The sequence below is a fragment of the Pundamilia nyererei genome, unplaced genomic scaffold (assembly GCF_000239375.1).
Source record: "Pundamilia nyererei isolate P.nyererei 1_Seehausen unplaced genomic scaffold, PunNye1.0 scaffold00074, whole genome shotgun sequence".
Lineage (NCBI taxonomy): Eukaryota > Metazoa > Chordata > Actinopteri > Cichliformes > Cichlidae > Pundamilia > Pundamilia nyererei.
Genome location: NW_005187475.1, coordinates 1,205,189 through 1,222,385, shown reverse-complemented (window position 1 = coordinate 1,222,385; position 17,197 = coordinate 1,205,189). Strand labels below are relative to the sequence as shown.

Below are 17,197 nucleotides of genomic sequence, written 5' to 3'. Positions count from 1 at the left end.
GAAGAAGTCCGCTGATGTGATGCTGTGTGCTTCTTCCCACGCGTGTGTTCTTAATAAACTCTTCATCTGATTGCACTCTACTGGGCCTCCATTGGTTTGTTTTTGTGCCACATTTTTGAATTCGGGACAATACCTTAAAATAATACAGACAAAACCCCAACTATCAACTGACCCCTTTGAGTAAGCATTTGGCAACACTGGGAAGGAGAGACTCAGCCAGAACCAGGCTGTGGGAGGGGCAGCGATCTGTCGTGACCGGTTAGGGGTGGAAGACGGGACAAAAACACTCGGGAACAATGCTTTTTGTCCTTTCTTCCTTCCATCATTCCCAGAAGGAGATATTAGGCTTCATCTGTCACAGCATACAAAATACATCAGTTTACAAATAAACCAAATGTCTATAGAAGTGAAACATTGCTACATTGATTTATTTATTCACAGAATTTATTATACAGCAAAATGTCCCAGATTTCATTATTCATGTTTCTCAATGTGAAGATTTGCTGCCTTTATTTTTTTTTAAATGAAGTTTTAATTTATGGTTCATAATTTTGAGGTTTGGACTGGTGATTTAACAAAACACTGAAGGTGTTTCTTTAGGCTCCGGGTACTTGTAATGGCAATTTCTTACTATGTAAATAATTATTAAAGAAGTTAAAATGAGTTCAGCCTCAAATGTTCATCAATACATCAGCTACAATAAACACAGAAAATTACTGCTGCTGGAAATGGTGCAGATGAAACAAACAAAAAGTAAAAGAAAAGCATTAAAACATTTTAATTTGAATAAAAATGTAGGTAAAAGCAGTTTGAGTTCCAATGAGGAGAAATACAACAGAGCCAAACATTACACTGAAACGTTGGAATGACACATTAAAATCTAAAATATGTGGGAACGTCACAGTAAATTCATCATGTTTGACTGTGTTTATGTTTCTTGCTCAAACCTTTATCACGGGGTTGAATCTGAATCAGATTTTCAGTCAGCCACGGTCGGTCGCCACGAATAAATAATTCCACCGCATACTGGACAACACAGTACACAAACCACATCCCACACCAGACACAACACTAACAGGTCCAAAGAGTTCAGCTGCAGGGAAGAAATGGCCTTTGATTGTTTACTGGGCACTATGTTGTTCTTTTTCAGCATACAGCATATCCGACTTTAAACAGAGTTTAAAGCCATGTTATCGTAAATCAAATGAATATATTAACTGCAGAAATGAGGCCATACTTAACATCTCTTTGGTCATTGTTTTGGTTTTAGGACCAGAAATGCACAAACGCACTTTATGGTATATTACTAACCTTGTTTTCAGCAGCAGACAATTCTTTAGCTCAAAAGCTCCTTAAAGGAGAAAACAAAGAGCAACTGATTTTCTGACCATTGGTCAAAATACAAAAACAAAACAGACCACAGAGTTAACATAACTGCAAGTTTTTGTTATTGTGGTTCTTTTTCTTTTAAAGGTACACAAACAGATTTTGCTCTCATTTATTTATTGATTATTTCAACACTGTGTAATCGCTAAGATCGGGTTGGTGGAAAACCTGCTGCAAGGGACACTGGTCTATGAGAGCAAATGGAAATAAAGCTTTAAAAGTTTGGCTTACTGGTAACATAAACTGATGAAAAAGAAAATAACTATCAACAAAGTAATCTCCTTCGACAGAAACAGCAGAGGAATTAAACACGGCAGACAAAGAAGGCAAGTTTTATGGGAACTGTTTTGCTTATTTTAGAAAACCACTTATGTCATACAGGCTGTCAGTGAATTCTTGTCATCTAATTTTCAATTAACAAGTGTCACGTTTAATTTTGAAATGGATAAAGTTACAAATATATATATTATGGTTGAAATTATATAATTAGGTGCAAAGACATGATATTAGATCCATAGATCCTTTCATGCCTGCAGCTTTTATAGGTAGGACCCAGTTCTGCCATACTGCTGATAAGTAAACCATATTGTAAAATCACAGGTTTACAATAGATGGAATAAAAATATATATGCTTAAAACATGCCTTTTAACTTTGTTTATTAAATCAGACAAATCTTTAAACAAGAGCTTAAAAGTGGGAGATGCGACCAATGAATGTCTAATTTTGTGGGATTTTTGTTATTTATTTTGATATGCACCAACAATGTCTCTGGTCTCTGCAGTTGTGTTGAAGTGTCTCTCTGGGGGAGATTTTGTGTGGAAATCAGCCAGCTGTAACTCAGCTGCAGGAATGTCCAAATGAAGTGACAGCGGTGGAGTTTGTTTGATTTCTAAGCGTGGGCCCTGTCTGATGTGGCAAACATCAAAGTGAAGCTCTTGCTGTGAAAGGCCAAATGACTTAATGGATGTGTGTCTGTGAGTGCGCGTACAAAGGAAGTACCTGTTTTTGTCTCCTGAATGGATTAAATGAGTTATTATTTAAAAAAAAAAAAAGAAAGAAATCTTAAAAACCTTTTGATTAATAATACAATGCAACACTGTGGCCTTCTTCTGCTGTAACCAGACTGCTTTAAAGTTCAACATTTTGTGTACATTGGTTAAAAGTGGTTATTTGAGCTACTATTGGTTTCCTATCAGCTTAAAGAAGTCTGGAGATTTTCTTCTGACCTCTGCCATTAACAAGGCATCACGGGATGTTTTCCCTTTTTCCAATCCTTGTCTGTAAACCTAAGAGACAGTTGTTTCAGAAAATCCCAATAAATCATTGCATTCTGAAATACTCAGAACAGCCTGCCTGGCGCAGTATTTAAATGTACTTAAATTACCTGTCTTCCCCACTCTGCAAGCCTAATCGCACTGGGTTGCTGCCATATGATTGGCTAATTATATAGTTACATTGATGAGCAATTGAACAGGCCTACCTGACAAAGTGGATTGAAAGCTGAAAACCACACCGCTTTTTTTGAGTCTACATAAAATGTCCAATGATGAACAGTACAGATAAATCCAGGGCTGTTGGTGGATAGGCCTTCATCAGCGTGGTGCCATCTAAACCATACTGTATACACGTTTTTATCCAAAAAATTGTTTATTAAAATTGTGCTGTTATCTTCCAGTAACTCCACATGCCATGCTGACATTGTGAGTTTACTGCCCCACCCTGCATTTGTTGTGAATTTGTAACTATATTAGGTGGCTTAATTAATTATAGTAACTTTTTCTCAGTTTAGTATCCCAAAAGATTTTCACAATGCTTTGAAGGTCTGACACATTTCAAGTGCTATTTCTTAAAAATGACAAACCAAGTTCTGAAATCTGCTTTGCGATTAATCATATTCCCCATTAGTCGCACAGCTGACAGGGATTATTGATATTTTATTGGTGTTCTTCCTTTCTGAGTAGTTTACCACTAAGTTGACTGTGGTTTGTGCTGCAAGAACTGTTTCCTCATCTCAGTTCTTCTGGTTTACATCTCCCAAGAAATGTACGTAATTGAAGCATATATGCAAACAAAGCAGTAAAAATACTTCATTTCATGGGCAATTGCTTTGATTCTAAATACTAATGTGAGAAAAGCTTAATGCTCTTTTCCAGAAAGCTGCACAAACAGATTTAATGTCTAAATACTAAATGTTTGGCAGTAAACAGTTTAGAACAAAGGAAAGGTAAGACACACTGAAACACAAAGTGGGAGGTATGATAACCAAACAACAACACATTTCAAGCATTTCTGTGGTCAACATTAGAGTTGTTTGTTAGAGAGACAGGTTTGAGTGTGGTTTGAGTGCAGTTTATCAACATACTCTTGCCAACAGATCAGTGTTATTTTTCTGATCAACATGGTGTTACATGAATGAAGAAAAGTCCTAACAGCATGCAAACTAGGTAAGACAGATATCATCCAATCAGGGCAAGCAAGGCAGGCAGTGCTTGCCTAGTGAAATCTAAAAAAAGAAATCATAAAACATGCCAAAGAAAGTGATCTCTCTCTTTTGATCTCACACAGCATTGTCATAAAGCTTATAGCTTACTGCCATATTGTGGCCCCAGTTGACTATTGCCTCAGGAAGCAGGATTAATTTTGCTTCACTGAAATCTGTACAGGGCCTACGTTTTAGGAGGATGTATATCCAGTTAACAATAACTCAAGTTTGAGTTGAAACTGAGAGGTTACTATTCTTTTTTGGTTTTCTGGTTGTTCACGCACATTGTGATAGACCTCTGCTCTTTGACATGTGACTGATAGAAGACCAGGGTGTTGGGCAAACAACTTGGAACAAGTGTATAGTTATTTTTTCCCTCTTGCATTAGCTTGTAACTTAGCACTTAACCCCCTAATCATAATATAGTCAGTTCCAGCTCCAGTGAAGCCCCATTGGTTTACATCATGGTGGCTAAATCCACCTTTTCCATACAGTCTCTGGTTATAACAAACTAACATCAAATTTTGTGGATTGCAACTTTAAAGACATTGCTATCTACATGCTTTTGCTCACTTTTCCATCCTTTGTTTAAAACTTTAGTTCCAAGCTATCGCCCAACCAAACACAGTGGAAACTAATAACTACTCAGTTTTTGGGTGCCAGCTCTCATAACTGTACAAAGTGTGCCTCTTTGGACATCAGCTCCAGCACGCATTAAGACAGATCAAACCCATGCAGTGTGTTTGTTTATGAGCATAAAACTATTTGGAATCTGTTGCTGCTTAATTAGTCTGCCAGTAAAACAGAAAAAAGACATGTAGAAGACTAATTTGGACGCCTGCTATTGTACTCTGAAATCCCTGAAGCTTTATCCCCCCCTCCCACTGCAGCAGATTTATAAAATCCCTATAGCTGTTTATGGAGACAAGCAGGAGTGAGGCATGGTGTTTTTATTTGTGTTGGAGTCACTTACACACTGCGGTGTTTCATTTTATTGCATCTCTCGACCTTGTTTATCTGAACTGTAAACATGTAAAGTTCTACATGTTTACAAGGAGAGATTGTCATCTGGACATGACATCTGGACATTTCTAAAAGATAAAAACAGTAAGGCCTGAACAACTAATCATTAAAAAAAGATGATTTTTAAAGATTTTCTGTGTAGTTAATGGAAATGTTAATGGAAACCGAATACAATGATTTGCAAATATCAAACCCATATTTTACATACAAGAGAACATAGAAAATAAATCAAATGTTAAATAAATAAAAGGAATTTAAAAATAAATGTATAATTTAAGAAAAATATAGCTCATTTTGATCACATTATCCTTCCCCAAAACACTTTCCTTTTTGTTTTGTGATTGTGGCAGTTTCTTTCTATTTCCTTTGTATTTTATTCACCTTCTACTTTGTTTTCTGTGCTTTTGAATTACTTCTGTATTTACTCTTGTTTTCTGAAGTTGCAGTGCATTTGCATTTCCAGGGCCACCATGAAAACCTTATACTTCATAGAAGATCTGTTTAAAATGAACATGAACAGAGTTGCAGCTTCACACAATAACCAAAAAATGAAACAAGACTGATGCTGTGAGAAGGTAAGTTTACACAATATAAATATTATATAACGAGTGTGTCTATATAGTAAGTCTAAGATGCCACAGAAATGCTAATATATTCTTATCCCAGTCATTTACTGCTATTCTGTTAGAGCTCACTGGTGCAGCACAATTATTTGTGAGTACATGTGAGACACTCAGAGCAGGATCTGGACTACCTGTGCAACCTGAATAGGCTGCAGGTACCATTTGACAACGATAACAAGGATGACAAGGATACTAGCCAAAAGCCAAACTAGGCAAAAAGAAAATCTCGATGTGATCATCGCCTGAAAAACTACACTTCCAGTGCTGCCATTTTCATTTGCACCAAAGCAGGCAAAATCGAATCACAGTGGTTTATGTTTCCTAACTGAACAGATTTTACTGACCTTTTGTTATACTGTGATGATGTTTCCTTAATTTTTGAGCAGAAGAGCATATCACAGACACTCACTTGCAGCTGGCAGATTTATCTTTGTTGTCAGTAATGTTTGCCATGTTTCATGATAAAAATGAAATCAAAACTTGCAAACAAATGAGCTAAAGTGCAATAAATATAATTTGTTTAGTAATTTTACACCCCACCAATTAATATCGATGCAACTATGCAAGTAATCATTACTGCTGGATTTCTTGGATGTATTTGCCTCAAAATAAACTAAAAAAAAAAGTTCTTTGCAGTATTCAGAAAGGACACAGAATAGAAAGACATCTGGTCCAATTATCCTTGACATGTTAATGGCCTGTGTCTGACTCTCTGAATAAGGTCATCTGCTGACTTTTTGGACTCCTCGTCTTGACTGACTTTTCTTCCTCTTTGGTCTGAACAAGTGCGGGTGTGCGTGCTCCTTCAATAATGGACTCCTACTGAGAATGCTGGAACATTTCCAGACTCTTTTCTTCACAAAGGGCCATGGCCAGAGAACAGCAACTCATTAGAACAAGGCTTTATGTTCTTAGAGTCAATTTAAGGGCACCCAGAGTGTGTGTAAATCCCAGATACATGCGTACGGTGGTGTGAAAAAGTGTTTGCCCCCTCCCTGATTTCCTATTTTTTTTGTATGTTTGTCACACTTAAAGTTTCAGATCATCAAACAAATTTAGATATCATACAAAGATAACATAAGAAAACACAAAATGCAGTTTCTAAATGAATGTGTTTATTTTTTTAAATGTAAAAGTGATTGCCCCCTAAACCTAATAACTGGTTGGGTCACCCTTAGCAGCATCAACTGCAATCAAGTGTTTCCAGTAACTGGCAATGAGTCTTTTACAGTGCTGTTGAGGATATTTGGCCCATTCATCTTTGCAGAATTGTTGTAATTCGGATACATCGAAGGATTTTCAGACACAAACTGCTTTTTTAAGGTCATGCCACAACTTTTCAGTTTTTCTTAAGTCATTTAGAGGTGGAGTTGCTGGTGTGTTCTGTATCATTGCCCTGCTGCAGAACCCAAGTGTGCTTCAGCTTGAGGTCACCAACAGATGGACGGATATTCTCCTACAGGATGTTTTGGTAGACTGCAGAATTCATGGTTCCATTTACAACAACAAGTCCTCCATGTCCTGAGGCAGCAAAACAACCCCAGACATCACACTACCATCACCATATTATACTGTTGGTATGATGTTCCTTTTCTGAAATACTACTTTTACACCAGATGTAAAACCTACTAAAAAGTTCAACTTCTGTCTTGTCAATCCACAGAGTATTTTCCCAAAACCCTTGGGGATCATAACGATGTTCTTTGGTAAATGTAAATTGAGCCTTTGTGTTCCTTTTGCTCTTCAGTGGTTTTCTCCTTGAACTCTCCCATGGATGCCAATTTTGCTCAGTCTCCTTCTTATTGTTAAATCATGAAATCAGACCTTAACTGAGACTTGTGAAGCCTGATGTTCTTTAATGTTGTTCTGGAGTTTTTTGCAACCTCCTGGATGAGTCGTCAGTGTGCTCCTGGAGTAATTGGAGGTCACTCCTGGGGAGGTTCATCTCCTTCTATTTAAGTGGTTTCTTGATTTAACAGGTCTGAGTGTGTTTAGTGAAACTGAACTCTGGTTAATCACATTTAATGCATGATTTAACAAGAGGGGCAGTTACTTTTTCACACGGGAACAGGTAGGTTTGGATAACTATTCACCCTAAACAATGAAATCGTCCTCCTAAAACTGCATTTTGCATTTATTCAGGTTATCTCTGTCCGTTATTAACATTTGTTTGATGATCTGAAACATGTAATTGTGGCAAATATGCAAAAACCTAGGAAACCAGGAAGAGGGCAAACACTTTTCCACACACACTAGTTACTGCATACATTTTTGTAAGTGTATAGTACTCTATATCCCAATGTGTTTGTGGTATTATTTGGAAAGACTATGTATGTTTTATATTATGACTATGATAAAGTTTATTACATATTTAAATGTACTATGTTTCTACTCATGTAGTTATTTGCGGTCATAACTACACTATGTACAATGTGATGGAGGTTTTACTCTCCTCCATGCGATGTGTGTTTGGGAACAGTATGTCTTACACGTGTAAAACATAAACAGACTGAGGTCAGAAACACCTCATCTTCCACAGCCAGAATGCTTATTGTTTCCACAAGAAAGGGATTTAAGACCTTTAAAGTTTGTCTTTAAAGTTGCTAGGAGTGGCAGTTTGTGGTGTCAGATTTACCCTCAGAGAGTTTTTATACTGACCAACTTAGTCTGACACATATGGTCTAGATTAAAGGCAGTTTTTTTTTTTTTAATCTTGAATAATAAAGATTACGAGTGTGTCTTTTAAATATCCTCAGAAGAGCTAAAGTAATCTAAAGCTTGTGGTTGGGCTAAAAAAGAGCCGGTCACTGTTTTTTTTTTCTCTTTTTTTAACGGTCAGGTTTTTGGCATCCTGTGCCTCAGTTGTGTCCCACAGATCACAATTTATGTTAGTGCAGGAGAAAGATTCGGGCAAAAATATCTTCATATGGAGGACTTAAAAACATGCGGCTATAAACAGAATAGAAAGGGACCTTCAACACAGAAAAATGTGAGTTGGATAAAGCACACAAGAAATCCTTAATCACAGTTAAACTCATTCTAGTACTTTCAGCAACTATCACAGGAGCTTGAATGTTATTAAAATATTTGTAACATCAAATAGAGTCATGAGAAGGCACATTTGTATACGTTTGTGGTTCATGGATAGAAATTGCCATGTATTTTTTTTGTGTTAGCACTACTTTGTAAATAAAGTATTTTAACAGGATGTATATGTGTCATGGTCCTGGGTCGATGACCCTTGAGTTTTGTTCGTGTGCCCCTCATGTTTAGTGTAGGTTTAGTTCTGTCTTCATGTTTATTTTCTTGTTCCTCAGTCACTCGTGTCTCATGTCGCACTTTGTGACTCCTGTCCCTGTGCTCCGTGTTCCCTCTGTTCCTGACGTTTCAGTGTCAAGTCCGTGCCTCTGTTCCTGCCGTGTGTTTCCTGTTTTATTTTGATAGTCCCTGTCCTGTGTGCAGTGGGTCTAGTTTTGCTTTCCCCTTGTCTCATTATTTCTGATTAGTTCCAGCTGTGTTTCCACCTGTTCCCCATCCTCTCGTTATCCTGCCTGCGTATTTTAGTCCTTAGTCTTCCCCTGCTTGTCGTCGTGTCTAGTTTAGTTTTTTGTATTTGAAGTGTGTTATTTACAGACAAAATAGAGCTGCCTCTTTTAGTTCGCCCTTTTGTTTATGAGTCCTGCGTTTGGGTCCTACATCCTGCCTAGCACACAGCAAGTCCATGACAATATGACTTGTCTGTAGCAAATATTTTACCCAGACAGGATGGGTTAATGGGCCAACGAATAAAACAGAGTTTGAAAAGAAGTCTTAACTGCTGCAACTTGAACTGTGGTCTCAGGTGTGGTGATAAAATAATTAAGTTCAACATAAAGCTGTGTTTGCACTTCAAACATAGAAAGTATTAATTTTGTGAACACTAAAGTGAATTATTACATAAAACACTGGGTGGATTAAAAACGTTTTCATGAATATGAAAAATCAATAAAAATTTAATTTACAATTTAAATTAATGCCTGTAAACATGAATTAACATACTGGAGGTTGTGAGTATTCCACAAACCCAGGCAGCTACTTACACACTAAAATAAGTAGGCAAGTAAAGTAGTCAGTTTATTTTCTGCCATTTATCTAGGTTTAGGTTACAGAGAGCAGCAGTCTAAGCAGAGGTGCCCAGACCTCCCTCTCCTTGGCCACCGCCACTAGTTCATTGGGAGGACTTGAGGTGGAGTCCTAGCCAGATGCCCAAACCACCTCAACTGGCTCCTTTTGATGTAGATGATTGGCAGCTCTACTCCAAGTCCCTCTCAAATGACTGAGCTCCTCACCCTATCATTAAAGGGACTGCCCCGCTACTCTCTGAAGGAAGCTCATTTTCACTGTTTGTATCTGTGATCTTGCACAGCCATGGATAGCACAGAAACAAAACATTACTTTTAACATGAAACTTAAATGAAATGATTTATGATTATAAAGGATATAGTCGCTCTGTCGTGAAAAGCAACTTTATGAAAATACAAAATATTTTAACATTGTTGATTTATGATCATGATAAATTCTGTCCAGTTTTCCAATATTCATTCCAAGGCAAACCTCTGCTTGCAGGTCATAGCTGTCAGTTGATATTTTTCCATCAATAATCTACTTTCTTTAAGGCCAAGCACAATTTAGCTGCAGCAGGGAAAACTGATGCAAAACACAAAATTATGATAACATAACCATGACCAAACCCAATTAATATAAAGGCGAAAAACCAAAATAAACCACAGCTGTTTCAGGACATGAGGCCTATTGCCCATTTCCACTTGCCAAGAACATGCTTGTGTAGTACCAACAGTATCAGCGAAAAAACTCAAACTCTTGTTGCAAGATTTCATGGCTTAAAAGAAAAAACAACAAACATAACATCATGTTTTCCAGCAGTTAACTAGCAAAGGAAAACGGGACCACTGGAGCGAAACCTGTGAGCTCCATTTTTTTTACCAACTGGAAAATATGACTCAGTTTTCATGATCTATGCCAATTCTCCATCATATAGTACATGCTAAATGCTACAGCTGTAGGAACTGTTGTATATATTGCAATAGTGAACTAGTGCATGCAATAAAATTATAAACTGACCTTAATCAAATGACCCAGAAATATGCCATACAGCAGTTCTGCAATGTTTTTTCATGGTCGTGCGTATGATAGTAAGCAGTGATGGTCGGATACCTATCAAGCTCATAAACAGAGATTATGCATAACAAGCATAACACTCTTGTCTCAAACACCCTGACAGTTATCAACTTAGGTTCTGTTTGCAAGTCCATATATGGGCCAATCTCTAGCTATTAAATGTGTTTGTTAGGTGCATCTGAAGTCAGCCAAGAACTGACTCCAGATGTAGAGCAAGGTATTTGCTGCACTGTCTGGCCAAAATGCAACCAAAAACATCCCAGTCCTTCACACAGAGGAAAGAGGGTTTCTTCTGAGGATAAATGCTGCCTATGTCTTACATGTCAGACAATTAAAAACAGTAAAAATCAAAAAGATTTCTGAAAAGATCAATATTTTTCCCCACTTTTTTAACACTATTCAGCAAGAATGCAAGATGGCTTTATGTTCATTCTCATTCTTTTTATCTTTTGAAAACTTACAAATCGTTAGCTTCATAGCATAAGTGCCTAAGTCATTTTTTGGTCAAATTGAGATTTTTGCCTAACTTTACTCCCCTACCACTGCTGCATCATCCTGTCCGTCTGCCTATGTCATCACAAAAAAATGACTTAGGCACTTATGCTATGAAGCTAACGAAATGCAATCAGTGCTTCTCAAAGTCAAGTAAGGATCATTAATGGGTCTATTTCTAAGATACTATGACCACAGAACTGTTTGCTTTAGGGTCCTTCAATTCCTACCAAGGACTAAGTCTTTTAAAAATAACTGTGTTTCCTAACCATTCTTAAAATGTTAACTAAGCTTTCTTGAATGTGTGGGATTTAAGGTGGGACCTTTTCACCTGGACACTTTCTAACACTTTTTGTTTTACAGACGAGAACCTGAAAAGAAAGACAGGAAATAAGTCAAAATAAATTAAATGTTGCAATATGTATGAAAGAGAAAGTTTCTCCTTAGTATCCTGCTAATGATGTGGAAAGCGCTCTAATTTATCTGGCCGAGGGTCACATCACCCAAGTTGAGAACCACTTCTCCACAACCCTCTCTTCTTTGGACTTTTGGGAACAAAAGTCTTAAAAATCAATTCCCATCTTGGCACCATTTAGAGTGACATACATTCACATTAGCCAAGTTCAGCTCAAAAGGCAAGCATGTCTTTCAAGAATCTACCCTGCTCTTGAAGCATGTCAGTCAAAATAAGTGACTACAGACAGACAAAGGTTTCTCTAACATACTTCTCTGATCTGCTAAAAGTCTGGACATTTTGGCAGACCCATCTTTCTCATGCTGTGGGGACAGAGGTCTCTGCTATCTGCATGGAACCTTGTAGGAGTAAAAAACTGACGAGGCAGCTCTTCACCACATAATAAATGGAGCAGGATTCATCTGGCTCTTTTATCCTCTTTCATTTGGCTTTTACTCGACTCTGTTTCTGTTTACGACCCTTCCATCATTCACTTGTCCAAATGTAAGATTTAGAATTAGAAGCGCTGACACAGAAGACACTACATTATACTTATGACAATAATGCAGATGTTTTCAATGACAAGGCATAATGCATAATGAGTCCGGAAGAAAATCAAATATAAATGTGTCTGAATGCACAGGAGACAGTGGAGGCTTTTTGTTTCAGAGGGAAAAGGCCAAGAAGGCAACATAAGCGCTGGAAAAAAAAGAGAAGCCAAAGTCAAGTGAGAATTCAAGCAACAAGAGAATGTGGACTGCACAGAAAACTGGCAGCATTTTTGAATGTGTCTGTACGTGCACTTGGCGTATGTGTGCTGCAAAGGGGCCTCCCGTACACTTAGCTGGAGCCACTTAGCTTTTGGATGGCGGCATTTAATTTAGGAGAGGTCGTCTGAAAAGCCTGGTTTGATTGCTTTTCTAAAACAACTTCATCTAAAAGCTTTAAATAACTAAATACCTCAGTGACAACAGCAAAGCAGTTCCAAACTCTTAACTACATCTCTGTGCCTGGGAATACACACAGAGCCACATCCATTAAATGGCATCAGTTGTGTGGTTACGGCATGAGTGGGTGGCTCAGAGAGAGCAGTGCCTTGAAATGAAATTAGGATTAGTGTGAGCAGTCGATTCCGCCAGGATCCTGCTGACTTGGAGCCAGACAGCAAACTTCTTGATCTGTTGCTTCTTCTTCTTTATCTACTTTATCTCCCCTTATTTCTCTGCACTCACAACTTCTTTCAGTCTCTGTTTGTCTGTATCTTCCTCTCCTGTTATGGCTGAGCTGACATTTACAAGGAGGCCACAGCAGGGTTCACAGAAGGTAACAGTCATAAAGTTAGACACACCTCTAAAGGCTGTCTCATTCACGGACACATACAAATGAATTGGCCATGTGACCGCTGTGGCACAATGCCGGTGGGGTTTTTTTTTCCACCTGCAAATTAACCAGGAGGAGGTGGAACTACAGCTCAGAAGATACTGGAATTTATTACAGGACTGCCTGATATGAAGTCACGACAGCTCATGCTAATTTCCCCCATAATTCACACGTCCAAATTTCCACTGTTCTGTTTCGCTTATGTTGTGCCGATCATGAAAACATGTTATGCTTTTAAGACAATTCTAGCTTTGTAAGCTTGGAGGATGTTTTGGTGAGTAAGGGAATGACTAATCTCTCCTCGTCGCTACATGTTGTACCAATGATGGTCACTGGCTGTTCATCAGAAGAAACATGAAAGAGCCTTTTGCCAGAGAAACGTTTGGGATTCTAGTTTCAACTTCTTCGTTTTAAGTAAATTTGATAATCGGTGTGCTACAGAACAGCACTGAGCTTGTGCATGAGTTTATCTTCCAAGAAAAGCACAATAACCTACAGTTTCAAGAAAATGGGATCCAGCAACATCTGAGGTAAAATTAAACTTTCTTTGTTTGCTGTAAGATTACATTTTACCACAGAAGACCACATCAGTTGCCAGCTAAGAACAGGATACAATGTCATAAATAAAAAAAGCTGAAACTCCAGTTCAAAGGTGGTGCTGTTTATCATCACCCAGAATATATATATAGTGGAGTTCTGTGCAAACGCACAGCTGTGGATTAATGGCAATATGGGAACCATACAGGTCAAAGGAAATCACTGTCTTGCTTTATCTCTTTAGAAGAGCTGTCACATGTGGGAATTAGGTTTAAACCTGTCGCACATGTGTCGAGTTCTGCAGTAGGAGCAGAGACGCCGGAGAGGGCTAAAGGTCAACTTTATATTGCATTTGAAAAAAATGACTTCACAACTCTGATTAGAAGATGACAGAAAAAGTTGCATTAATGTTATAGAAACTGATACTATATTTGGCACAAAAACATTTGTACAAACTAAAAATCTAATTTTGTCAAATGAACTGAGGCAATAAAAGCAGCATCATGACTTTGTTGGACATTGGCTGTACTTCAAATGACTGCTCATTCATATTGTGCATGCATGTTCTCAGTTCTTAACGAGATCAGACAGTTTAAGAGGGAGTAGTTTCAGACTGCATCCCGAAGTGTTACTTAAAGCTAACTAAATGGGTTTCTATGATGTAAGTGTGTAAGTGTGTGTGTGTGTGTCCTACATTATAATTCAACCTTAAATCTACATGACAGAGAGTAAATGACGGACAATAAAATCACTTCCTTCATGTGTCCAAGACATTACAGCCACATTTTGTTACGCTCTACTTTTCTCTTCCTCTCTGTCAGATTTTCTACAAACTGAGGATAAATGTGTCTCATCTACAGCAGCCGTTACCAACCTGCAGAACTTTTTCAGTGACAAAGGGAAGATTGTGGAGTTGCTCATCTAATATGAAAAAACAAAACAAGCAAACAAAGCAATAAAAATAGTGACTCACTAAGTAATACTAATTTAGTGTGTTTGAAAACTAATCAAATTTAATGGGTAAATGATTATCTATAAGCAACAAATTAAATGCAAACAGCACATCTGTTGAAATGTCCACCTCTGCCACACCAAGTAAACACCAATGCAACCTTGCCATTGGTACTAACATTTTAAATACAAAATTTCTATATTCATATTTATTTAAATGTGATTTAACCAGTTACAACTTGACCAAATGCTTTTGTGAGCTATCACCAAGCTTCTGGCATAATTCTGACTGAATACTTGATCTTTGTTGGCATGGACCCAACTTTTACAAGCTATTTTTTTCCAAAACCATTGTTAATAGGTGTCCTGTCAGTTCATTGTCCTGTTGGAGCAGCCAATTGTGTTTCAGTCAAGCTTTAAGATGTTGATTTTACGGCAGGGGCTTCTTTCGTGGTCGGCTACGGTGATAAAAGACTCATTCTAGTTAGTTTGGTGTTTCAGCAGTTTACAGTTCATGGCAGGTTTAGCCTTGATGGTTCTTGCATTGTTTCTGAGCATCCTAAGAAATTTCCTTTGATCTGAGTGTAACCGATTGGGTCTTTTTATGACCCTGGCAAAGTGGTGATGATCCTTGAATTTCCTTCCTTTGTTTCTTTTAATAAATAGCCATTAAGCTTCTGGAATGGGCTTCCCAAATCCTAGATCTCCCAGCTGAAGATTTTGTAGACTATGCAAAAGCCAGGTCTGCTAGCACACAGACTAATTTTAATTAACTAACAATTTTGTCAAGGTCAGAATATCGCCCAAAAATAATGCCAGAAGTGTACTGATGACTAGCAAAGCATCCGGTCGAGCAGTTCTCTAAGGCAAATTTAACAAAAAGTTAGTAGGCAATATATGCTTGACCCTGTATGTTTACTTTTAAACCTCTGCGGATTTCCAAAATAAATTCCTGTGCACCCAATCCGTGTTTTTTTTTTTTTTTTAATATTTAAAGATGTACGGTGTACAATCATTCTATGTCTTTTGGAAAAATAACTGTTCAAGAAATGATTAAAAGCCCAGTATTACTATGACTTTGATGCTAATGATAATGATAATGAACATATGCAAAGAAAATCTGACTTTACAGAAAGGTCTGAAGCAGATGTGTACTCCACGTAACAAAGAAAACAGAAGAACAGCTAAACATAGTAAAGGTTGGTCTTCTTAAGTCATCAAACTTATAAGATGGCCTATTTTTACCCAAATTAACAAATTACTCCGTGACTAAAGAAAGCAAGTTTGGTTTTTTTACATGTAAAAACGTATCAAAACTGACTTTTGCAGGTTTTTATACAGAGCAGAGATCCTGTCTTTGCAAATTTGAAGGCAATCAAACAAACAAACAAACTGTTTTGCCATTTATGAGGATGTATTGCATTTGAAACATAATGGTTGGTGCAAAAGTGTAGTTGAATTCAGCTGGCAAAAGCATTTGGAAAAACTGATCCAGAACAGCTGAAAGATCATTTGATATCCAGTCAGTCACAAAGCTTATTCATGCGAGCTGAACAAACAAAACTGCCTTCTCTGTGTTATTTAAACGGTTTTCACTTTAAATAAATACCTCGTTGCATGCACACAAGCAAAAGATCAGAAAAAAAGCACAGCAGGAGTTATAGGAGTGCAGATTTGCTCAACTTCCACAGGAAAAACTCTCAGTTTTTCCAATAGAACAGAGTTTCCAAATAAACACAATATCTTGAGTATCTGTACAATAGGTCACCACATGCAGAGGAGGGATATTGGATAAATTGGGCAAAGAATAATGAATGTGGGGTTGCCAGGCTTGAGGAGAAGAGGAAGACTATATACACCAGAGAAGATGTTTGGATGTTGTTAGAGAGGACATTCAGAGGATTGCTGTGAAAGAACAGGATATAAAGGGTAGGGTGAGACGGAGGCAGAAAAATGTGACCTTTTTATGATGCTCTTCTTCTCACGTTATGTCATTCTTTTTATTATATTTTTTATAGGGAGATTATCAAAATATGTAGTGTTAGTGGCTTGAACTGAAGTTAATAGCTTTCAACTGATTTCATAAGAGATAAAGTTGAACCTTTGACTTAAAGATTTCTCTTAGATCACTGTTCAGTGTCTGTTTTGAGGCTCCTAAGAGCTTCTTAAACATCATAAATTGTTGTCAAAGTCATCCACTGACACACACACCTTACCTGCAAGGCAAAGTCCAAATATGGTGAGAAGAACCAGGATGTAGAGGAAAACAATGGCGTACTTGATAGATGAGAGGGAGTTCAGATGGCTGCAACACTGGTCCTGCTTCCTGCGACGCTTTGTAGAAACTGAAAAGAAGGATTTATTATAAATACCAGCAAATGGCATTCTGAACAAAATCATTAACCAACAATTTGGCTAAATGTCTCTTACATTGTGAAAGAACAGAGGTAAAAGTCAGTGAACATAATGGAAATCAGATTTATTGCTGATAATAATTGTAAAAGAAAATCCAGGATTCCCAACATCCATATTTTCCCTCTTTGAACTTCTGAATGACGCCCAAAACTCAGCAATCACGCTAACTGAAAGTTCATTTTGAACCCAAGAGGTATTTGATCACGTTTGCATAATACTCCATAATAATATTGCCTGTGCAAAAACAGAAAAACAAAGCTGCTCTCTATTTCATT

At 37.5% G+C, this 17,197-nt stretch overlaps 1 protein-coding gene across 1 annotated transcript in view; it reads right to left on the bottom strand.

The window, feature by feature from the left end:
* scara5 (scavenger receptor class A, member 5 (putative)) overlaps positions 1-17,197 on the bottom strand; it is a 114,581-nt gene that overhangs the window by 82,285 nt on the left and 15,099 nt on the right. Inside the window, exon 3 of the mRNA XM_013911883.1 lies at positions 16,724-16,852. Coding sequence (XP_013767337.1) covers positions 16,724-16,852 — 129 coding nt within the window. The remainder of the gene's footprint in view (positions 1-16,723; positions 16,853-17,197) is intronic.